Source organism: Tachyglossus aculeatus, chromosome 2 (assembly GCF_015852505.1).
Source record: "Tachyglossus aculeatus isolate mTacAcu1 chromosome 2, mTacAcu1.pri, whole genome shotgun sequence".
Classification (NCBI taxonomy): Eukaryota; Metazoa; Chordata; class Mammalia; order Monotremata; family Tachyglossidae; genus Tachyglossus; species Tachyglossus aculeatus.
The window spans coordinates 59,473,136-59,497,427 of record NC_052067.1 but is presented as its reverse complement, the minus strand read 5'-3'; the positions used below and the strand labels follow the sequence as shown (position 1 = coordinate 59,497,427).

General features: G+C 42.5%; 2 protein-coding genes across 3 annotated transcripts in view; one reads left to right on the top strand and one right to left on the bottom strand.

Annotated features, from left to right (window-relative positions):
• The window catches only part of TFB1M (transcription factor B1, mitochondrial), a 32,088-nt gene extending 8,127 nt beyond the window's left edge, over nucleotides 1–23,961 (bottom strand). Inside the window, exons 1-5 of the mRNA XM_038740675.1 lie at nucleotides 23,733–23,961; nucleotides 18,231–18,382; nucleotides 14,598–14,706; nucleotides 12,527–12,678; nucleotides 10,563–10,682 (exon numbers count right to left, since the gene is read on the bottom strand). Of these exons, the coding sequence (XP_038596603.1) occupies nucleotides 10,563–10,682; nucleotides 12,527–12,678; nucleotides 14,598–14,706; nucleotides 18,231–18,382; nucleotides 23,733–23,865 (666 nt within the window). The 5' untranslated portion in view covers nucleotides 23,866–23,961. The remainder of the gene's footprint in view (nucleotides 1–10,562; nucleotides 10,683–12,526; nucleotides 12,679–14,597; nucleotides 14,707–18,230; nucleotides 18,383–23,732) is intronic.
• CLDN20 (claudin 20) lies at nucleotides 667–9,334 on the top strand. 2 transcript variants are annotated; one of them, XM_038740686.1, is made up of 2 exons: nucleotides 667–898; nucleotides 7,304–9,334. In XM_038740686.1, the coding sequence occupies exon 2, from the start codon at nucleotides 7,397–7,399 to the stop codon at nucleotides 8,057–8,059; it is 663 nt and encodes a 220-aa protein (XP_038596614.1). In that variant the 5' UTR covers nucleotides 667–898; nucleotides 7,304–7,396; the 3' UTR covers nucleotides 8,060–9,334. The 2 variants fall into 2 exon arrangements, with proteins under 2 accessions (XP_038596614.1, XP_038596621.1); XM_038740693.1 differs by lacking the exon at nucleotides 667–898 and adding an exon at nucleotides 5,943–5,983.
• Nucleotides 23,962–24,292: the final 331 nt, after the last annotated feature.

The following is a 24,292-nucleotide window of genomic DNA, read 5'->3' as shown; positions in this document are numbered from 1 at the left end:
GGTGCCTGGCACATAGTAGCCATTTAAAAAAAATACAAGTACTGAGTTCTTATTTTGTTTGGCGCCATTACCAGCATTTAGGAAGCAATCAATCAATCTTATTTATTGGGAACTTACTGTGTCCAGAGCACTGTACTAAGAGCTTGGGAGCATACAATACAACAGAGTGGGTAGGCACCATCCCGGACCATGACAAGCTTACAGTCTAGAGGAGGTAAGAGTGGTTCGGATTAAAAACCCAAGGCATAAACAGGGCAGTTTTCTGCATGAGCCCCAAATCTGGGCACCTTGATTTTGCAGCCCTCAAAAGCCAAAAAGCCAACTAGAATCCCCTCAACAGAGCAAGCCAATTATTGCAATCTTGAGAAACCTATCTGCCTACCAACATTCTTCCTTGAATTAAACAGGAAACCTGGGACATTAAAAGAACCACTTCTCTTTGAAATATGGAGAATATTTATGAGGTGAACTGCCACAGCACAGTCCTAAAGTGAAATCAAATTTTGCCAACACTCCACGGGAGGAGCCTCGAAACACTCCAGCTTTAAATGGGACGGAGTGGAGGTGTTCTAGTCTCTTCAGGTCCCAACAAATCCTAAAGCACCACCAGCCTTCACGCCCCCACCCACCTCTTGCTCTTCCTCTCTCTAATTTCTCTTCAGAATATGATGTGGAGAACCTGGTATTTACCTTCCAGCACCATCAGCGATCTTGATCGCTCAACTCTGCGGGCGGTTCTTTATTTGCTATACGGCAGGCTACGCTGACGGAGCTCAATGACTGATTGACTGGACCTGCAAAATGAGCCTTGTTTAGCTCCATTCGTTCCTGATTCCTGAAACGGGGAACAACAGACCCACCGGGCCGACTGCAGTTACTGAAGGCTCCCGTTCAGAAGGTAGGGAAGGATGAATCTTGGCAAGCTAACCCACAGACTAATGAATGATGCTCAGAAGCCTTGTGGTCAGGGAACGTGTCTACCAGCACTGTTGGTATCAAACTCTTCCCAACGCTTGGTCCAGTAAGCGCCCAATACCATTGATTGACTGTTGAAACCTGCATGTTTTGAATTGGCGATCTGTGATTCACTATTAAAAGGTGCGTGAATATAGACTGCTTCAGAAAATAGGGACCAAAATCTATAGTAGACTATAATGTCATAGCTATAAATCAACAATATATGGGATTACTCTTGTGCCCACTACTATCATTTTGTCAGCAATTCGATGTAAGGCCTCGACGCTATGTGAATTCAGTATGATTTTACGTGTAATACTTCTCCTTTTGCATATCAGCACAGTGTTTCTCATCATGCCATTAAACCAAAGCAGCCCCTTATTCCTGGTGGATTCATTCATTTATTCATTCATTCAATCGTATTTATTGAGCACTTACTGTGTGCAGAGCACTGTACTAAGCGCTTGGGAAGTACAAGTTGGCAACATATAGAGACGGTCCCTACCCAATAGTGGGCTCACAGTCTAGAAGGGGGAGACAGAGAACAAAACAAATTAACAAAATAAAACAGAATAAATATGTACAAATAAAATAGAGTAATAAATACAGACAAACATATATACATATATACAGGTGCTGTGGGGAGGGGAAGGAGGTAAGGCAGGGGGATGGGGAGGGAGAGAGGAAGGAGGGTAGATGGTAGATGGAAAAGCAAGTGAAAGAGAAACAAACAGTACTGGACTCTGGGTGGAAGAGACAAAGAGAGACCAGATGAGTGGGAATGCTCATAAAAATCCAACTAAAATGGCAAAATAGTTTACCGTGAGAAACAGTGATGAACTTCAGAAAAAAGGAAATTCCTCTCTCTGTCCCTTCTCCCCTTTCCCCAGTCCCTCCTCTTGCTCTCACCCTCTTTCTCTTATCCACTATACCATTGCTGAGAAAAACACAGACCCAATATTCTCCAGTAAATGCTATACTGACAAAAATGTGGCCAGATAGAGGATTATTATAGTTGTAATGTTCACATTGTATATAATACTCTTCCCATGCCTGTAATTTAACATAATATGTACCTGTTAATTACGATGAGCAACTCGGGACTTCTGATTCACGGTTCCTGCAAGTCTGAATATGGTTCCTGCAAGTCTGAATATGTTGAAATTCATGAAATCAGTCACTGAGATAGGCTAATAGGAACCACAGAATTGCACTTTAAAAGTTGTGTGAAGGCCTGCTCATCAGATAAGGGTGCTGCACTACTAGTTAGTTCTGTAAATCAAAGCCAAAAACAGCTTTCTACATCAAAAGATAGTTCTTTTTAAAATCTAAGTGACTAAAACAGATGAGAGGGAGATGTGTAGAGAATTGGCTAGTTTGGAATGCTGAGGAAAAAAACACAAAAAATTCCAATACTGGAAGAGACAAAAACAGCCTTCATTTTAATCTTTTAAATCTTATTTTTAAAAGCATTCTTTGGGTTTTTTTTTTAAAAAAAAACAGTATCTACCCAAATCAATCAAGTGTTAGGATTATTATATGTTAGTCATGGTATTTATTACTTATGGTATTTGTTACAAGCTTACAATGTATCAAACCCTGCTCTAAGCTCTGGAATAGATATAAATTAATCAGAAATAGGGCTCAAGCTCAATACCTCTAATTTTGTAGCCTTTGAGACAGTACGTTCATGCCTTTTTTAAAACACTTATAGAAATAAGTGGCAAAAGGTCCTAAGCTCTATCATCGCCTGATCTATGGGACTTCCTGCAATATTATTCATGATGAATGAATCGGTAAGACTCCAGGAAAAGATCCCATTAAACATCCCAGTGAGGCTTAGTTTAAATTCTCACATTTGCTTTCACAACGCTACTTTCAATTGTTCCGTATCAGGGTCGGTTCCTACCTTTTGTACAAGAGGCGTTTACTGTACGCTGGCATCCAGCAATCACCTTTCCATAATATCAACTCTGAATTTCAGGGTAATGCTGGTCGATAAGATTTTAAGGAAGTCATAACCAGGGAACCAGGGAAGGACTGTGGCCTAATGGAAAGAGCACAGGCCTGGGAGTCAGAGGACTTGGGTTCCAATTGCTGCTACGCCACTTACTGCTGCATGACCTCGGGCAAGTCACTTAACTTCTTCAGGCCTTAGTTCTATCTGTAAAATGGGAATTAAGACCTACTCCCTCCTTCTTAGACAGTGAGTCTCATAAGAGTCAGGGACTATGTCCAATATGATTATCTCACATCTACTCCAATGCACAGAATAGTGCTTGGCACACAGAAAGTACTTAACAAATACCATAAAAAAGCCACTTAGACATCTGAATTCATTAGATATTATCAATAATCTCTCTGAATCACAATAGTTTCTTCTGTAGCTATTTACAAACATCTTCCTTCCAACCAAATTTGTTAAGAAAAAGAAAAAATGGGGAGCTGTGTCTTTTTCTAGTCCATGAATGGACAGCAAAAAAAACATGAAGACAGAGCTGGCTGCAAAAACTAATTTCTCATGCTGACCTGGGTTGAAACCATCTTTTAATAAATATCATAATGACTAATTATTAGCTTTTTTTTAAAAGAGAAAACTCATATTTCTAAATCAATTAAAAAACCTACCCATTTTGTGTGTCTGATTATATGCATCTACCATTGGAGAAAAATTCAAAATTCGAGCTTATTTCTGATGTAGCTGAAAAATGAATTTGAAACAAATCAAATTAAGCCACACCTTTAAAACCTATATCATAACCAATGCTAAAAGATAATAACAATAATAATGATATTTGTTAAGCACTTACTATGTGCAAAGCACTGTTCTAAGTGCTGGAGTACATAAAAAATGAAAGCAACATGTACTATCCTGGTAGAGAACAATGAATGTTTATATAAAGACTTTTCATAGTGGTTGAAGTTCTGCTTCTCTCATATCAACTGAGGGAACTAGGTTACCTCTCTCCTCACTCCCCTTCTCTAACTCATTTCCTCTAAATTCTCCTCTCCTTTCTTTGCTTTGCTTCACCCACAAATGAGGCAGCTGTTAGACCCTTCTCCCAATTATTTATTTATACAGAGTAGAAAAAAGAAACTAGGTAGGAAAGAGGGGAGAGAGAAAGAAATAAAATCAACCAAAGGAGAGATGAAAGGGAGCATGCTATTAATGCACACTAATTAGACACAGAGTTGAATTAATGTAATTGGTTTTTCTAAAACCTTTTCTTCAGAAATACAGTGTGCCAATTTCTAAATGCTACCCAACACTGCATTTGCCAAATGCAGGCATTAAAAAGAAGGTATGTACTGGATTTATACATACATATCACACACAACTATATGAATATATGCAAAGATGTCACTGAGTGGAACAAAGACAGGAAATTGGGCTATTTGCTTTCATTAAATTCAATGAGACTGGTGGAATTCTGGTCTAAAATTTTAAGTCTTGGGATACCTACTGGTACACAAATTGAGAATCAGCTTAGCCTGAGTTTGAGAGTCAATAGGACCTGGGGTCTAATTCCGGCTCCACCACTTATCTGTTGTGTGACCTAGGGAAGTCACTCCGCTTCTCTGTACCTCAGTTACCTCATCTGTAAAATGGGGATTAAGGCTGGGAGCCCCATGTGGGACATGGACTGTATGTCCAACCTGATTATCTTGTACCAACCCCAACACTTAGTACATAGTGAGTGCTTACCTTGTAACCTCCCCAGCACTTAGAACAGTGCTTTGCACACAGTAAGCGCTTAACAAATACCAACATTATTATTATTATTAACATATGCCTTTAAAATAAAAAAACTAGCACATTGGGGTGAAAACTTGTGGAGGACTAACCTATACCATAAAGTACTGCAGACTGCCTGCCTCAGGTTAATTTATTTACCAAAGTGATCCCACTTACCCTCTCTTTTTCATTGCCATTGCTACAGAGGATTGGGGTTAGATGGACCGTGGGTCTCACCCAGTAATAATAATAATAATTGCTTTAATTGCTGTATTTGTACTTTGTGCCAGGCACTATACTAAGTGCTGGAATGGATACAAGCAAGTCAGGTTGGACACAGTCCCTGTCCCACGTGGGGCTCACAGTCTCAATACCCAATTTACAGATGAGATAACAGAGGCCTAGAGAACCTAAGTGACTTGCCCAAGGTCACAAAGCAGACAAGTGGAGGAGCCGACATTAGAACCCATTACCTTCTGACTCCCAGGCCTGTGCTCTATCCACTGTGACATTAAGCTTCTAGGCATTCCATTCCTGCTTTCTCCCTGCGTTCACCCCGCCTTCCATCTTCCTGATTTTAGGGGATTAACAAAGGTGGAGAGTAATGTTGGCCTCACCAGGGGGCAAAACTGCAGAGACTCTCCTGGGCCTAGCCTTGATGCCTGTGGATTGAGGGAGAAACTTCTGAATATGAAAGGACCTCTCTAGGTGGCTTCAGGCTGGAGCAGGTTTCCCCCCACACTCCTCCAGTCAGTGCTGGTGTCTCCAAGAAGAGGCCTGGGGGTCCCTAAACTACCTGGTGGATTGGAGGCTTGGAACAAGTAAGTTTCCTCAGGATGTAATCACCAGCAACTAAGGTGAAGTGAGGCCAGCCTCCAGGAATGGACTATCACCAGAAATTTCCTACTGGAATGGCCATTTTTTTCCCCGAAAGTTAATTTTTTTTCAACATTCAACTGGAAATACTGATCCAAAACCAAGATGAGTTTTTCAGAGGTTGTTTTGATATACGTATATAAGCCTTTCTCCTCTCCATCTCTCTCTCTCTCTCCTTTGTCCTTCTGTTTCTCCATCAGTCTGTCTGTTTCTGTTTCCAGCTCTCTGATTCTGAGGGGCTCCCTGTTTTGCTGTTTCTGGGTGTGAACCTCACCTCCTGAAGACTTCTCAATCTGAACCTCCAACTTCCTTGTACCCTGAAGGCTGAAAGCCACTTTGTTTTTTGTTTTTTTGAAAATGGGGGAGGTGGAAAGAGAATGAAGGAAGTCACTTGAAGACTTGTGTGCCCAAAAGGTGATTTGCCAAGATAAGAGACAAGAAAGTCATGAGAAACAGTGGAGGCATGGAGAGACAGGTTTTAGGTGGTTGGCTTTGTTTTAAAGCAATTCAGTACATATAAAAAGAAGCTCTCTATAGGACAGGATTGTTTCATCACAGGATTCATGCACAAAAGAGCTTTCTAAAACATTTCTAGACTGTAAGCTCGTGGGCAGGGAACATGTCTACCAACTCTGTTGTATTATACTCTCCCAAGCACTTAGTACAGTGCTCTGCACACAGCAATCGCTCACTAAATACCATTGATGAAAAATATTAAACCTAGTATTATACTCTCCCAAGCACTTAGTACAATGCTCTGCACACAGCAATCGCTCAATACCATTGATGAAAAATATTAAACCTAGTATATTCCCATTTGTACATTTTGCCAATGTACTCAGTTTATCATTAACTCATAAAAAGAAACAGAGCTCGACACTTCCCAAACCAAACAAGTAGTTTCTACTTTAGATCAGTTTTTTAAGGAGATGCCTGATACTTTTCTGGTGATTTTCAAAAAGGGCAAATCCCAAATTCCAGGATTCCAGAAAAATGTGCTTGATTTTGTTTGGGACTGTAAAAAAAAAAATGACAACTAATTAGCCCTGCACAGCCTCAAATGTTAATGTGCAAATGATTAAACTCGAAATATCTTATTGACACAAGTGTTTCCAACCTCTAGGTGGTGTCAATAGGATGTTTGTGAGGTGAATAAGGAAATATTTTAGAAGAGATTTCCCAGGGTAGAGTTAAATTAGAAATGCTGATTAAATTATCCTGATTGTCAGAAAGATTTATCTGGGCTAAACAGGTGAATACTTTTTAATTGTAAATGCTTTTCTAATAAATCAGGTGGCAGAAACTTTTTTTTAAGGAGCACATGCCTTCTCAAATCAATTACTGTCCACTATGATCACTTCACTCCTGTCACCAAATGATTCAAACCACCTAACAAAGACTGCATACACAACCTTTTAAACCTGAGCCAGTCAAACCCTCTTACGTTTCTGCCTTGAACAAGGAGGGGGCTGAATTTCCGTGTTCTTAATACACCTTGACAACCAACCATTCCGGTTACTCACAAAAAAAAAAAGTGCACTTGAGGGCCCCTGATCATCCATCCCATCCTTTTATGCAGGCTGCCCGCCCATTCCTTTGCCACAGGGTCACATTTGGATGCGCTTTAAGATGGCTTCCATTGTAAAGAAAGTCTTTCTGTCAGCTCCGTTAGCTTTTATTCCCTTGGCCAGATCGCCTCTAATTTCCCCCATCCTTCCTCCCCTCTTTTCACAGAGACAGCCTCCTGGCTTGGCTCACGGGCTATCGCGGCTGACCGCATTCACCAGAGAGGAGCCCCAGGAGAGGAGGTGACAGGCGACTGACGGCATGGCCTCTACGGGCCTACAGCTCTTGGCTTTTGCCCTGGCCTTGCTAGGGTTTTTAGGGGTGATTGCGGCTACCCTGTCACCCAGCTGGAAGGTCAGCCTGGAAGTGGGCTCGAATATCATAACAGCCATCACGCAGCTGCAGGGGCTCTGGATGGACTGCACATGGTACAGCACGGGGATGTTCAGCTGCACGCTGAAATACTCAATCCTCGCCCTCCCCGCTCACATCCAGGCTGCGCGGACTGCCATGGTGCTGGCCTGCATCCTCGCGGCTTTCGGGATTTGCGTCTCAATGGTGGGGATGAAGTGTACACGGTTGGGGGGCAGGGGCGGGGTGACCAAAAGCTACACTGCTTTCGCTGGTGGAGCCTGCTTCATCCTCGCCAGCATCTTTGGCTTGATCCCAACCTCGTGGTACACAAAGGAGATTGTTTCCAATTTTCTAGACCCGAGGGTCCCTGGCAGCAGTAAGCACGAACCCGGGGGAGCCGTGTATGTTGGATTTGTTTCCGCGGGGCTTCTGTTTTCCGCGGGTGTGATTTTCTGCGCTTCTTGTTTTACAAAGCAGGAAGAGGAGTGGAACTGCCCACCCAAGAAGCAGCAGTTTCCCACTCTGCAGTCAGAGAACGGTGCAGGATATAACCTGAAGGACTATGTGTAAATGCAATTGTGTATTCTTCCTGTAGTATTTGGGGTACCAAGGGTGTTTTTATTTACTTTGAAAAAAACAAATCAAAAACCACCCTTGGGTCTACTGACCTAAGATTTTAAAATATCAGCAACCCTATTGTCTAGGATTAAGTCTGCCCTAAGATTTGTTCGTGTATGGCCAACTGTTTACACTCTATCTGTCTCAACCAAAAACCAAAATACAGCCAAACGCATCAAGTGTTACAAATTAATTGATGGATAACCTTCCTTTTTGCGCTGCCAGTTGAAGCATCAATATAATCTTGTTTATATGGATTTCTTTTCACCAGCAATGTATCAACTGCTGTTTAATACTCCTGTTTTTATTAGAGCATTCAACTAAACTTCCAACCATTTTGAAACCTCTTCTTCTGCTTTTAATCAAATATAACATCTGCTTTTCCTTTCTAGTCCTCAAATACCATAGTAACAAATTTATTTCTTTTTTTAAGGCACATTGTGCAAACTGCATATCAGGAGCTGAAGAACTGCCACTGCCATTGAGATATTGCCAAAAATGCCATCCCCCACTTCTTCTTCTACCCTCTAAACCCTCGACCTGCTGGGGTTATTTTTTATTTCAAAGAGATGTCTATATAACATTATCCACTGCTGCCAATTTTACCAAGAAACTCTGGACAGACCTAAGCAAATGGAGTTGGCAAATGTCATCATGACAAAGAAAATATTTAGAACCTTTAACTCACTGAATACAATCTATGGATAAAGAAAATATCCTCAGGTTTTTCAGTAATGTTCACTGCAGTTCCTTCAGTCTTTTAGGTGTCCTAACACTTTTATTTCACATCAAATTTACTGCTACAAACAAAAAACGTGAATGGCAGCAGCTTAATTTTTTTTAATTCTTTGCCAAATTTTTCCAACTTGACTCAATTTAACACAGTGACTATTGTTTTCATTTCTGCTGAGCTGTTTCCATAAAGAAATTATTTCAAATCCTATCCTAAGGGATAATAAAAAAAAACAAAAATTGGCTAAAACAAGTATATAAGGCAAAAGGGATTTTTGTTGAAAGCAGTGTTGGCTTCAAAGAAAGAAAGTCTTATATTCCCTGTTAAAGTCTAAGATATGTAATTGTTCTGTTCCTTATTGGTGTTATGTCTCACTACTATATGTGTTGTAGTTTTAATACCACATAAGAGAAAATTTCCATAAAGAAAGGAAATAAGGCATCAAGAGTGTGGAAAAGCAGACAAATCCTCAAAAATGGACTTTTGAGAAGGGGCTGGGGGGGCTTTTCATGTGGCAATAAAATTATATATTTAAAAATGCCCATCATAAAGTATATTTTATGTTTTAGTAAACCCAAATGACTGAAATGCTATTTGCATGATATAAAATTTTGATTTAAAAGAACACTCTTTGCCTTATAGAGTTGGACACCCTTTTTTTACATCATCTAAGGCATAAGCTGCTGGCCTTAAATGTGATTTTAAGTATTTGAAGTTACAATTCTAGCCCATGTATGAAAATTACACGTGCTTTCTGTGCCCCTCATCCCTGGCTGGGTTCGACTCAGCTACCCGTTCCTAACCCACTCTGCCTTCCTGGCCCACAGTACCACCTGTCTGCCCCTGCATATGGCCCTGGCCTCTTAGCCTCCGCCTCCTCGTCTCTGGGACACCCCACTGGCCCAGACCAACTTTCTGCTATGTGATAAGCTCCAAAAGACAATGATTCCCCACTAAGCTAGGCAAACCTTTGGCTACGCAATAGATTCCCCAAAACAACTGGGATTTTTCTTTATAAATGTCAATGAATGGTATTTATTAAGCATTTACCGTGTGCAGAGCACTGTACGATGCATAGGCATTTGGGAGAATACAACAAAGTAGAGAAAATCCCTGCTCTCAATAAGCTAATTAAAGAAAAAACCTCTCAACTTCTGAAGAGTTTCCACTAACTGAATTGCCTCAGATTTCGTAAGTTTTTACATCAAGCGGCATGACCTAGTGGAGCATGGGCCTGGGAGCCAGAAGGACTGAGGTTCTATTCCCAGCTCTGCCACTTGCCTGCTGTGTGATCTTGGGCAAGCCACTTCATCCCCATTTTACAAATGAGGTAACTGAAGCACAGAGAAGTGAAGACTGTAAGCCCCATGTGGGACAGGAACTGTGTCCAATCTACCCCAGCACTTAGAACAGTGCCTGACATATAGTAAGTGCTTAACCATAAAACAACAAGCAAAAAAAAAAAAAAAGTTGGAATCTCTCCTGAAATGAAGACAAAAAGAATGGAGATATGGGAAGAAAAGAAGAACTGAAAGCCACTGGCATACTGTGACAGTCCATTTCAGAGTCACAATTTTTAAACTTTTCATTTAAAGGAAAACAAACCAAAGCACTGGCTCACACAACAAGCAAAATCCATAGGACTTAACTGAACGATTAGGAATGAAATTCTGTAGATTTCATGCAACATTCTTGGCCCCGTGCCAAAATGTAAAAACACACCTCTGGTTTGGGAAGAAAGGCTCGTCCTGGAATCGTAAAACAATTCTGAACATTGCAGAGATACTGGGCCATGATGGAAAGTCTACTTCGCTGCCGACTTCCGGTACTTGCTGTCAGTCTCTACCAAAAGACAAGATGGTCACATTGGTAAACAGTCTAGTCTGAAAACATTTTTTTTAAATCTTAAACTCTACCAATTTCTTTCTTCTTATTTCTCATTTTAAGGGAAAAAGAACTCCCAAACCACTCCACAAAAAATAAAAATGAAGGCACATACTCTTTAATGAACATCAACATTTATTAGTCATATGACATGATTCCAAGCTCAATATAAATGGTCATCTGTCAAAAGTACAAGAGAATATATTAGGAAGCAAAGAAAAGACTAGATTTTCCCACTGGTTGCTTTAATTTACATAGTAATGAAGGAGAAGGGCAAGAAAAAGAGATATACAGAACCTCATATCTTTATAGGCTGAGCCCATTTTTAATTAAGTGCAAGAATAAATCCATAATAGCAACAACTGCTTTGCTTGATCAGATCCTCCAAATGTGTAAAGCAAGAATGCTTTATTCATTCATTCATTCCTATTTATTGAGTGCTTACTGTGTGCAGAGCACTGTACTAAGAGCTTGGGAAGTACAAGTTGGCAACATATAGAGATGGTCCCTACCCAACAACAGGCTCACAGTCTAGAAGGAGGAGACAGACAATAAAACAAAACATGTGGACAGGTGCCAAGTCATCAGAACAAATAGAAATAAAGCTAGATGCACCACACTAACAAAATAAATAGAATAGTAAATATGTATAAGTAAAATAGAGTAATAAATCTGTACAAACATATATACAGGTGCTGTGGGGAGGGGAAGGAGGTGGGGTGGGGGGGATGGGGAGGAGGAGAGGAAAAAGGGGGCTCAGTCTGGGAAAGCCTCCTGGAGGAGGTGAGCTCTCAGTAGGGCTTTGAAGGGAGGAAGAGAGCTAGCTTGGCAGATATGCAGAGAGAGGGCATTCCAGGCTAGGGAGAGGACGTGGGCCGGGGGTCGATGGCAGGACAGGCGAGAACGAGGTACAGTGAGGAGGTTAGCAGCAGAGGAGCGGCGGGTGCAGGCTGGGCTGTAGAAGGAGAGAAGGGAGGTGAGGTAGGAGGGGGCGAGGTGATAGAGAGCCTTGAAGCCAAGAGTGAGGAGTTTTTGCTTGATGCGTAGGTTGACTGGCAGCCACTGGAGATTTTTGAGGAAAATGATCTTTAAGGAAAACGTACAAGTGGCAAGCTTGCACAAGCTTTTAAAGTAGCAATCTTGGCTGTAAACGCAGTAGCTGAGTTTACAATATTAAGGGAGAAGGTTGAAGCTTTGATTTCTAGCTACGGAATTCTTCCTTGGAGAGTGAGAGCTAAGAGACAAAGATACAGTGAAAAGGATAACTTCATATGAACTACCTTGAGAACCTGATGCTTTAAATTCTGAAGTGTGCATGCACTTGCTTGTGTTTGATATTAATCATTTACAGTATGCAATTCCTTGGGATTCAGGCAGGGTGGGATAGCCAGTGGGAATGGGGCCTGAGCCAAGAACAACAGAGAAGCAGGAAGGATGCCAATAGCCCCGAGGAGGCAGGTCTAAACGGCAATGAGGAGCTGTTGAGTCGGTCCCGGCTCTTTCCCCTTAAGAGCTCCTGGCATGTGACTTGGATTTCTGGAGGAAAGGGTAGAAGATGGGGGTGGTCTTCCATCCAGAAAAATCCAACCTATATTCCTGCAGCTTACTAAGGAACCTCACTCTAGTTCCTCCTCCTGTGCTTAATATCGCTGCTGTTTTGCCACGTTCTAGACTTTTACAAAAAACCTGAGTAGGGAAATATGTTTCACTCCATAAAAATCAGTGTTTTAACTACCTCCAAATAGTGCTCTACTTATTTCCGCATTGCACTGTGCAATAACCAAAAACATACGGAAGCTTACCTCTGCCACTTCCTTTTGAAAAGTCAAAGTCATCTGTGTTCTGCCATAAATAAAAGGGCCATCTTTATGAGAAATATTCTCAAGCAACTTGATGATCAGTGGAGTTGACACGCTGAAAGGCAGATTGCCAATAATATGTATGTTTGGTGGATCTGTTAAAATATGGGGAAAAAAAAATCAACAAATTTTAAAATAGATTAACCAGAATGTTCTAAACAAATGTTAGAGCTAAAATCAAGCTGTGGATTATTGTCACCTCCAAAATACATGAAAATATGTGATTTTGAGTGTACTCCCCTTAAAAATAGCTTTTATCTACCATATTACAGTCCCACCACAAATATTCATTCATTCAATTCATTCAATCGTATTTATTGAGCACTTACAGTGTACAGAGCACTGTACTAAGCACTTGGGAAGTACAAATCAGCAACATATAGAGACAGTCCCTACCCAACAATGGGCTCACAGCCTTGAAGGTGGAGATAGACAACAAACAAAACAAGCAGACAGGCAGCAATACTATCAGAATAAATAAAATTATAGCTATATATACACCATTAATAAAATAGAATAATAAATATGTACAAATAAAATAGAGTAATAAATACATACAAATATATTCAAGTGCTGTGGGGAGGGGAAGAAGGTAGGGCAGAGGGAGGGATGGGGGCTATGGGGAGGGGAGGAGGAGGAGGACAGGAAAACTCTTGGAAGAGTTTTGTGCAGTGGCTTTGCATACAGTTAGTGCTCAATAAATATCATTGATCGATTAGGTCAGGTGCCAGAGCAAAGTATAGCAGAGTGGGGAAACAGTAAGAAGGTGGGGGTTCATCTGGCTAGAACGCTGAATTAAAAAACTGAGCTTTAAGTACCAAAAGATATAATCCCAAAATTTCTTTAAAAGTATGCTCTCTGAAGCTCCACTAAGGTGAATTGAACAAAGAAACACCACTCTGAGAATAATCAACCAAACAATGCTATTTATTGAGCACTTACTCTCTGCAGAGCCCTGTACTAAGCACTTGGGAAAGTACAATATAACGGAATTAGCAGACTCATTCTCTGCCCATAATGAGCTTACTGTTAACAAGGCCAGTCCCACCCCGACACTGCTTGAGAACGTATTGAGAAGCAGCATGGTGCACTGGATAAAGCATGGGGCTGGCAGTCAGAAGACCTGGGTTTGAATTTTGACTCTGCCACTTGTCTACTGTATGACCTTGGGCAAGTCACTTAACTTCTCTGTGCCTCAGTTCCCTCATCTGTAAAATGGGGACTGTGAGCCCCATGTGGAACCTGGACCATGTCAAACCTGGCTAGCTTGTATTTACACCAGTGCTTCGTACCATGCCTGGTATATAGTAAGCGCTTAACAAATATCATTTTTAAAAAAAAAGGCTTCCATGATAAAGTGCCAGCACATTTGAAATACTGTCCACAGCCAACAGAATTTGGCAACATGTCTCAGAAAGGATGCACAGACAATGAATTTGTTTTCTCAACTAAACTATAAAACAAAAGGGCTTGCTAGCTCTGACCTCTTCTGAAAAATCAACTCAACTCAATATGCTTACAGCCGTTCTGACAAGTGAAACTGTGTTCTAGCTCTGAAAGAGCTGTCCAATCTCTTTTTTTAATGGGATTCGTTAAGTGCTTGCTATGTGCCAGACACTGTACTAGGCACTGAGGCAGATACAAGCTAATCAGGTTGGACAGTCACTGTCCCACATGGGATTCACAGTCTTAATGTCTATTTTACAAAGTAACTCAAACTCATAGAAGTGAAGTGACTTGCTCAAGGTCACTCAGCAGACAAAGGGTGGAGCCGGGATTAGAACTCAGGTCCTTCTGACTTCCAGGCACATGCCCTTTCTATTTGGCTGTGCTGCTTCTACCAATAAACAATGGACATAACTCAGCCTGCTGAATAAGTTTCAGATAAAGACTTTGTGGAGGTGGGAAACTGGGAGAGATTGGGCCCTTCAGTTCTCTTTTTTTCCATTCAAACAAATCACTAACCCTAGTAAGCACTCAGAAAATCCCAGCCACATCTGGAGTGGACACTTACCAGCCTCCCATTCTCTCCGGAGAGATCTCGGAAATGCCTTTTCCACATTAAATGTCAATACGTCTCCATGAACAATTCTCAGTTTTCCAGGAGCCGCTTCAGACAGCATCTATTTTCAGAGAAATTAAACAGTCCATTTAGTCCCTCACTGCTTGAACTTTGCACTTGTGGCCCCCAACCGTGACAATCAATGAAAGAACCAAGAGAGCAACAGACTGATTTGCAGAGGCTCATATTTCTCTCTCCATGTCTTAAGATTTCTCATCTCTCAACTGGAACAAGTGATCCTGTTGGGGTCATATTCGACATGCTAAAGGAAGGAATCAGAGATTCCAGAAAGAAAAAAAGGAAAAAAGAAAACATTTTTTCAGCTACCAAGAGGCTCAAGTTGGTTCATCTTCCTCTCCCTCACCCAAGTCTATCCAATTACTACCTTGCCTTTGACTCAGGGGTTACATGCCTCCCTCTGATTAAGTCCGAAGGTGCTCTAGCCAAAGATTCTTCAGAAGAGAACTTTAATTCTGAGATAGAAACACATTATCCACAGGGCTGCCCAGGACCAGTATACAATACAAGAGAGACAAAACACATTCCCTGTCTGCAAGGAGTTACAACTATACGCTTGTTGTGGACAATGAAAGGGTATATGAACTCAGCTGTATTGTATTATCCTAAGCACTTAGTACAGTGCCCTGCACATGGAAAGTGCTCAATAAGTATGATTAATTGAGGGAGAGTCAGAAGTTACAACATTTATTTTTTTTACAAAGAATACAAGCAGGGAGGCAGTGGGGTCTAGTGGAAAGACCATGGGACTGCTGGTTAAAGCTATATGGGTTCTAGCCTCTGCTCTATCACTAGCCTGCTGTGTAACCTTCAGCAAGTCACTTAACCTTTCTGTGACTCAATTCCCCCATCTGTAAAATTGGGATAAGAATCTTGCTCTCCCTAGCTGATGGTCTCTGTCTCACCTCTGCTTCACAGTCTATGTCCATTGTGATTATCTCGCTTAGCTCAATGTTTTGGCATATAAGAACTTCAGAAATGCCACCATTACTGGAAGTACAAGGATCAGAGAGGTAATAGAGTGAATATGTCGGGATGAAATAACAGAAAAAGTGAATAAAAAAACTTGTACAATTGAATATTCTTATACAAATGATCAATCACTCAATCAATGGTATTTACTGAATCCTTACTGTGTGCAGAGCACTGAATTAAGTGCTTTGGGCAAGAACAATAATAGAACAGAGTCGGTAGATAAGTTCTCCGCCCAACACATAAATGTCAAGGATGGTTACAAGCACTTAAGGGCTGGGCTGGATGTTAGGATATTAGCATAAAACGACTTGTGGGGATGGCAAAGAGTTGGGGAAGGCTTCTGGAGAAGTGGTGTGGCCGAGTGGATAGCGCACAGGCCAGGGAGTGAGGCTATGGGGTTCTAATTCCACTCCAAACTTGTAAGTCACATGACTCCTCTAGGTCTCAGATACCTCATCTGTAAAATGGGGATTAATGTTGTGAGCCCCGTGTGGACTGTGTCCAACCTGATGAGCTTGTATCTAACTCGGCACTTAGAACAGTGTTTGACACATAGTAAGCACTTAAATACACAAAAAAATGGATAGGGTTTTAGTAAGATTCTGAAGATTAGGGGTGGGGGAATGTTGAGGTTCTGTGGACTTGTGGGGAGTTCCAGGAGTGACCGTGGTCAGACGGCAGGGAAATCAAGAGCAGTTGGAAGGCGACCTGGAATGTGACCTGGGGAGTAGTAGTTGGAAGAGAGTTAATATGTAGGGTGGAGAAAGCTGAGGAAGAGCCACAAAGCCATGAGAGAAGAGTTTTGTTTGACAAAGAGGGAAATGGGCAGCCACTGGAGGGTTCTGAGGAGTGCAGAGACTTGCACTGAGTCACATTTCAGGCACAGAGAGGTTAAGTGATTTGCCCAAAATCACACAGCAAGTATGCGGCAGAGCAGGATTAGAACCCAGGTCCTCTGACTCCCAGGCCTGTGCTCTTTCCACAGGCTTTGCTGACTGCCAATATAACTTCCAACTTCAAGAAATGCTTCAGAGGTGAGAACTACTGGGCACTTTTAGGCCACTGAGTCTCACTTCTATATTATGAAAATTAATACAATCAATACCTGAGATTTGGATTTGTGAGCACAAATTAAAAACACAAGTTGTTTTCTGTTAGAAAATATGGCTACTTTAGGAGGAAACCATGCTTCCATGGAGTTCTCTGAAATGATCACTATATCTGAAGATAAAGGGAATCCAGAGGACTTATTGTATTTAGGTTTCCAAAAAGCTTTGAAAAAAATACTGAGTGACCACAGAGAGAAAATAACAAAGGAGAGACGTATATGACCAAGTTCAGGATGGGAAAATGTAAATATGAACTTTTGGGAATCAGGGACAGACCTGGTTTTGCTTCACATTTTCATGAACCACCTGGAAGATGGAATGTGTGGCGAAATCTCCAGGTCTGCAAATAATATGTAGTTCATTGGGATGATGAATGCCATGCAGATTGGGAAAAACTGCAGAGAAACCTCTTTTGGCTGAAAGGACCTCTTTCAGCACAACATTAATGTGAATGGGATCGTACTTTGGTTGAGGGTGAGGCTAGAAGGGGTGAGTCTAAAATCCAACTGGACAATACAGGACTCTGAGCTGTCAAACGTGACTCGAGAAAGAAATCCCAGACAGAACTGACTGTTCTGCTCAAACACTGGAACAATATGCAGTAGCCAAATGCAGCCCAAATTGCTGGTTTTTGTCAGGAAAGGAATGAAAAACGAAACCAGACTAGTTTTGCCAATCTATGAAATGATGGCTCCACCCAACTGGGATACTCTGTGCGGCTCTGGGCTCTGCATTTTAGGAAGGAACGAAGAATGCACACACCCTCAGAGACAGTTCAGAGAAAAGTGACTGCAACAATAAATGGATCAAGCTGCTTCAGCATGAGGAAAAATTACCCAGACTGCAACTCCTTGTGGGCAGTGAACTGGGCCTTAACTCCATATCTGAGCAATTGTCAAATTCAAGGTAAAATATGAATGAATGATTTTAATTTTACTATTAAGTGGATTTTTTTTTGTTTTATTATCTTTCCCTCTAGAATGCAAGTTCCTGGTGGGAAAGGGAAAGTACCACTTCATTCTGCACTACCCAATCATTTAGAACAATGCTAGAAGCAGCATGGCCGACTAGCAACAGCAAGGGCCTGGGTTCTAATCCCAGCTCTGCCAGTTGCCTGCTGTGTGACCTTGGGCAAGTCACTTAACTTCTATGCACCTCAAGTTTCCTCTGCTGTAAAATGAGGATTCAATCCTACTCCCTCCTTCTTAGACTGTGAGTCCCATGTGGGACAGAATCGGTGCCCAACCTGATAAACTAGTACCTACCCCAGTGCTTAGAACAGCACTTGACACTTAGTAAGTGCTTAACAAAAACCATAAAAAAACCTCACAAAATACCATTAAAGAAAACATGCATTCCTTCAAGTGGGCTCTCATATAATTATATCACTACAATGTCACATAGTCAGCAACAGTATGTAAAGTAAAAAATGCAGTTTTGCATACTTCATATAACCAAACATTACAATGAACTTTTTATCTACCTGCAATCCAGGAATAAAGCGAGTGTCCTTTTCAACCACCAAGAGTTCAGCAACTTCAGAATTGAGAATGGACCTTGTAATTCCTCCCGGACCAGGTCCCACTTCATAAACATAGGCATTTTTCAGGTTACCAGCCTGCCGTACGATTTTATCTAGTGATTAGAAAGTACAGTGTGAATTGCTTGTTCCTGATGAAAACCTTAAGACTATCTTACTGCTTTCTCACAAGAGATTCTGTGAAACACCCATTAATTCTTCCCTGGGTCATTGAATTTTTGCATCAGCTATCCTTTCAACACTCTTCATATGAACCAAGTGTTCAAGTTTCCTTCGTATTACCAGTTTTAAAAAATATTAAGTGGGATTATAAATTATTAAAACATAATCACTGCTGCATTTCCTTCACCTACAAACACACACTGGACTAGCTGTGAAGAATTCTTCAAAAAGATGAGCCAAAGGACAATAATTTAGAAATTAGAAAATCAATTCCTGAATAGCGCTGACTGTACTTTCCCATGAGCTTAGTACAGTGCTTTGCTCACAGTAAGGGCTCAATAAATAGTAGACTATAAGCTTGTTGTGGGCAGGGAATGTGTCTGTTTATTGTTGTATTGTGCTCTCCCAAGTGCTTAATACTGTGCTCTAGACATAGTAAGCGCTCAATAGATAGGACTGAATGAATGAATGAATATCACAGCTCATTGTAGTCAGGGAACATCTACTAATTCTGTTGCATTGCACTATCCCAAGCTCTTAGTACATAGTAAGTGCTCAATAAATACCATTTATTGATGGAATGATTGATTGAGTGCATCGACCCTGCCACTAGATGCTCATCGGCAAGCTTGGGGCATCTGGAAACTCTGAATGGGTATTTCTCCTCTTTCTCTGCTTGAAATGTTCAAAGTTTCTGGGATTTAGTGAAAGAAAAGGGGGTTGGCAGCTTTGGCTTCCAATTCCTCCACCACCCAAAAGTTTCTCTGAAGCTGCTGCTACAAGCTGGATGGGGGAGGCTCACCCCCCAATTAGCTCTGAACTCAGTATGTGCTCAATAAAAAACACTGATTGATTATGAGGACAGCAGTTATAGGCCAGATAGACCCATTTACCCTGCGATCCTTAGGGCACCAGCCATTATTCCTTCTACAGTAGTATTCAGGTTTATTAAGATGTGTAGATGAGAAGCTGTGTAGCCTAGTGGAAAGAACACAGGGGTCAGGAGACCTGGGCTCTTGTCCTGGCTCCACTACTTGCCTGCTCTGTTACCTTGGGCAAGTCATTTAACTTCTCTATGCCTGTTTTCTCATCTTTAAAAATGGAGATAATACTAATAATAATGATGGTATTTGTTAAGAGCTTACTAGGTGCCAAGCACTGTTCTAAGCACAGGGGGAGATATAAGGTAATAAGGTTGTCCCATGTGGGGCTCACATTCTTAATCCCCATTTTACAGATGAGGTTAACTGAGGCACAGAGAAGTTAGGTGACTTGCCCAAAGTCACACAGCTAACAAGTGGCGGAGCCAGGATTAGAACCCACGACCTCTGACCCCCAAACCCGTGCTCGTTCCACTTATTCCATCTCCTTAGACTGTGAGTCCCATGAAGAACAGGAACTGTGTCTGATCTGATTATTCCTGTATCTACTCCAGCACCTAGTACAAATCCTTGCAGTGGTAAGTACTCCAATGCCATGGTGCTTACTACTGAATATAGAGTGCTGGGAAAGAGATGCATTGCCCTCCAGTTAAGCTAATAATATTAATTGTGGTGTTTGGGTGTTTAAGTGTTTAGTACATGCCAGGCACTGTACTAATCGCTGGCAATTGGTACTAATACCGATACTGGCACTTATACGAGGTAACTGGGTTAGACACAGTCCCTGTTTCATATGATGATGATGATGATGGCATTTATTAAGCGCTTACTACATGCAAAGCACTGTTCTAAGCACTGGGGAGGTTACATGGGGCTCACAGTCTCAAAACCCCAGTTTATGGGTGAGGGAACTGTGGGACTTGCCCAAGGTCATTCAATGGATAAATTGCAGAGATGGGATTAGAACCCACATCCTTCTGACTCCCAGGCCCGTGCTCTACCCGCTAGAAAACACTTCTTTTCACTTAGAAGCAGCGTGGCTCAGTGGAAAGAGCATGGGCTTTGGAGTCAGAGGTCATGGGTTCAAATCCCAGCTCCGCCTCTTGTCAGCTGTGTGACTATGGGCAAGTCACTTAATTTCTCTGTGCCTCAGTTACCTCATCTGTAAAACGGGGATTAAGACTGTGAGCCCCATGAGGGACAACCTGATCACCTTGTAACCTCCCCAGCGCTTAGAACAGTGCTTTGCACATAGTAAGCGCTTAATAAATGTCATTATTATTATTATTCTCTACCTGCTAGATACCCTAGGACAAATCATTTAGCTTCTCTATGTCTCAGTTTCCTAATCAATAAAATGAGCGTTAAATACCTGTTCTTCCTCCCACTAAACCATGAAGCCCCTGTAGGTCAGGGACTGTTTATAACCTGATTATCTTGTATCTACTCCAGTGATTTGTACAATGGTTGGTATACAATAATCACATCAACACCAACAACCTTTCAACAAATAGAGAGGCTAGCAGTTGAAATAGGTTACAAGTAAAGCAAAGATGAAAAATGAAAAGCAGATGACACAGAACTGGGAGTCAGGAAGTCTCATGTCCTCCCCCTGGCCTGGAATGCCCTCCCTCCGCACATCCGCCAAGCTAGCTCTCTTCCTCCCTTCAAAGCCCTATTGAGAGCTCACCTCCTCCCGGAGGCCTTCCCAGACTGAGCCCCCTCCTTCCTCTCCCCCCTCCCCATCCCCCCCTGCCTTACCTCCTTCCCCTCCCCACAGCACTTGTATATGTTTGTACATATTTATTACTCTATTTTACTTGTACATATTTACTATTCTATTTTATTTTGTTAACATGTTTTGTTTTGTTGTCTGTCTCCCCCTTCTAGACTGTGAGCCCACTGTTGGGTAGGGACGGTCTATATGTTGCCAACTTGTACTTCCCAAGCGCTTAGTACAGTGCTCTGCACACAGTAAGTGCTCAATAAATACGATTGAGTGAATAGCATGGCCTAGTGGAAAGACCATGGGCCGGGAGTCAGCGGACCTAGATTCTAATACCAGCCCCACCACTTGTCTATTGTGTGACTTCAGGCAAGTTAATTAACTTCTGTGCCTGTTATCTGAAAAATGGTGATTACGATTGTGAGCCCCATGCAGGACATAGATTACACATATTATCCAGTGCTATCAAGTCATTTCTGATTCACAGCGACTCTATGAATATTTTTTCTCCAGAACGTCCTGTCTTCTGCCATAATCCGTAACCTTGCTAATGGTTCTTCTGTTACCGTTGCTATGGTCTCTATCCATCTAGCTACTGGTCTGCTTCTTTCGCATTTACCCTGGATTTTCCCTAGCATTAGTGTCTTCTCCAGAATGCCCTCCTGAATATATCCTCCTGATTATGTCTCCAAAATATGCTACTCTAAGGCAAGTCACTTGTTATCGGGCAGCCCAAGTTATTCGCAAAAGCCTTCTCCAATACCACATTTCAAAAGAATAGATGCTCTTTCTACCCTGTTTTTTCACTGTCCAGCTTTCGGATCCATACATCTGTCCCTAGAAACGCCATAGAATTGACAATTTGTATTTTTGTGGCGATTGTTACACCAGCACATTTCATGACTTTTTCCAGGCTGCAGTTTTCACGAAGTGCTAATACCATAGAAAATTAACTTCTCTGTGCCTGTTTCCTCAACTGTAAATTATGTAAATTATTAAACTGAAAATTATGGAGCCGAACAGTGGTCTCCTGTTCTGGTGCAGGCAGGGGTCTATGAGAACCAGGGCAAAAGCAGCAGTATGGCGCAGTGGATTGAGCACGGGCCAAGGGTTCACAGGGTCATGGGTTCTAAACCCTGCTCCACTACTTGTCTGATGTGTGACCTTGGGCAAGTCACTTCACTGTGACTGCTACCTCATCTGTAAAATGGGGATTGAAACTGTGAGCCCCATGTTGGACAGTGACTGTGTCCAACCAGATTTGCTGGTACCCACCCCAGCGCTTAGTACAACATCTAGCATATAGTAAGCGCTTAATATATACCACACCAGACCCTGGCCCTGCCCCAAGACTGCTGCGGGCCCCCTCATGCTAGGGATCTAATCCCACCTCCACCACTTGTCTGCTGCATGACCTCGGGCAAGTCACTTGACTTCTCTGTGCTTCATCTGTGCCCAACCCGATTTGCCTGTACCCACCTCAACGCTTAGCACAGTGCCCATCATTCATTCAATTCACTCATTCAATCGTATTTACTGAGTGCTTACTGTGCGCAGGGCACTGTACTAAGGACTTGGAAAGTACAATTCGGCAACAGATACAGTCCCTACCCAACAACGGGCTCAGTCTAGACAGGGGAGATAGACAACAAAAGAAAACAAGTAGACAGGTGTCAATACCATCAGAATAAATAGAATTATAGCTATATATACATCATTAATAAAATAGAGTAAAAAATACGTACAAATATACACAGGTGCTGTGGAGAGGGGAAGGGGGTAGGGCAGAACGAGCAGAGGAAAAGGGGGGCGCTCAGTCTGGGAAGGCCTCCTGGAGGAAGTGAGCTCTTAGTAGGTCTTTGAAGGGAGGAAGAGAGCTAGTTTGGCGGATGCGAGGAGGGAGGGCCAGGGGTAGCATGAGGGCCAGGGGTCGACGGCGGGACAGGCGAGAACGCAGGCGCCTAACAAATACCATTCATTCATTCAATCGTATTTACTAAGTGCTTACTGTGTGCAAAGCTCCGTACTAAGTGCTTGGGAGAGGAGCAGCATGGCATAGTAGAGAAGCAGTACGGAGTGGTGGAGGGAGAACGAGTCAGGGGTTCTAATCCCGACTCCGCCACTTGTCCGCTGTGTGACCTTGGACAAGTCCCTTCACTCCTCTGAAAAATGGGGATTGAGAATGTGAGCCCCACGTGGGACAAAGGACTGTGTCCATCCCGATCTGCTTGCACCCCCCCAGCGTTTAGCATTCATTCATTCATTCAATCGTATTTATTGAGCGCTTACTGTGTGCACAGCACTGTACTAAGCGCTTGGGAAGTACAAGTTGGCAACATATAGAGACGGTCCCTACCCAACAGTGGGCTCACAGTCTAGAAGGGGGAGACAGAGAACAAAACAAAATATATTAACAAAATAAAATAAATAGAATAAATATGTACAAATAAACAGTAAGCGCTTAACGCATACTACTCATTCAATCCACCGTATTTCTCGAGCGCTTACTGTGTGCAAATAATACTGGCATTTATTAAGCGCTTACTATTTGCAAAGCACTGTTCTAAGCGCTTGGGAGAGTACAAAAGATCGACACACTGCTGTCCACAAGGAAAAGGATTATCATCATGGTTATTATTAGGGATCCGTCCCCTGCCCGGCCCCTCCTTCATCCACCTGTCAGTCTCAAGTCCAGCAGAAAGTTCTGCGACAGCTGCTTTCGGGCTCGAAGTCTGTAGAGTTTAATAATCTCCCCGAGCGTCGGCAAGGGAGGAAGGCGGTAGGTAGACAGCTTCCCGGAAGCAGCCATGCGTCGCAGGGTAAATTGACGGGGACAGGAGAAATAAAGAGACACGACTGAGAGGCCGCAGGGGGACCCGCTGCCACGGAACCGCTGACCTTCCCGGACGCCACCCCCACCACGGCCCGTCACTCACATGCAGCGGGGCAGGAGGGATGACGTCACCACGTCGACGCGCTTGCAGCGCCGGTGAGGCCCTCCCTTCGGAGATCGGGAGTGGGGGGGCGGGGAGATGAGATTGGGCATCCGCAGAACGGCCGACTGCTGTCGGGCCTAGGCCCGGGAATCGCCTCCACTGTGGGCTTCATCATCATCCTCAATCGTATTTATTGAGCGCTTACTATGTGCAGAGCACTGTACTAGGCGCTTGGGAAGTACAAATTGGCAACATATAGAGACAGTCCCTACTCAACCGTGGGCTCACAGTCTAAAAGGG

Excerpts from the sequence above, each read along its gene's own strand:
- CLDN20 (XM_038740686.1), top strand. The coding sequence starts at position 7,397 with ATGGCCTCTACGGGCCTACAGCTCTTGGCTTTTGCCCTGGCCTTGCTA.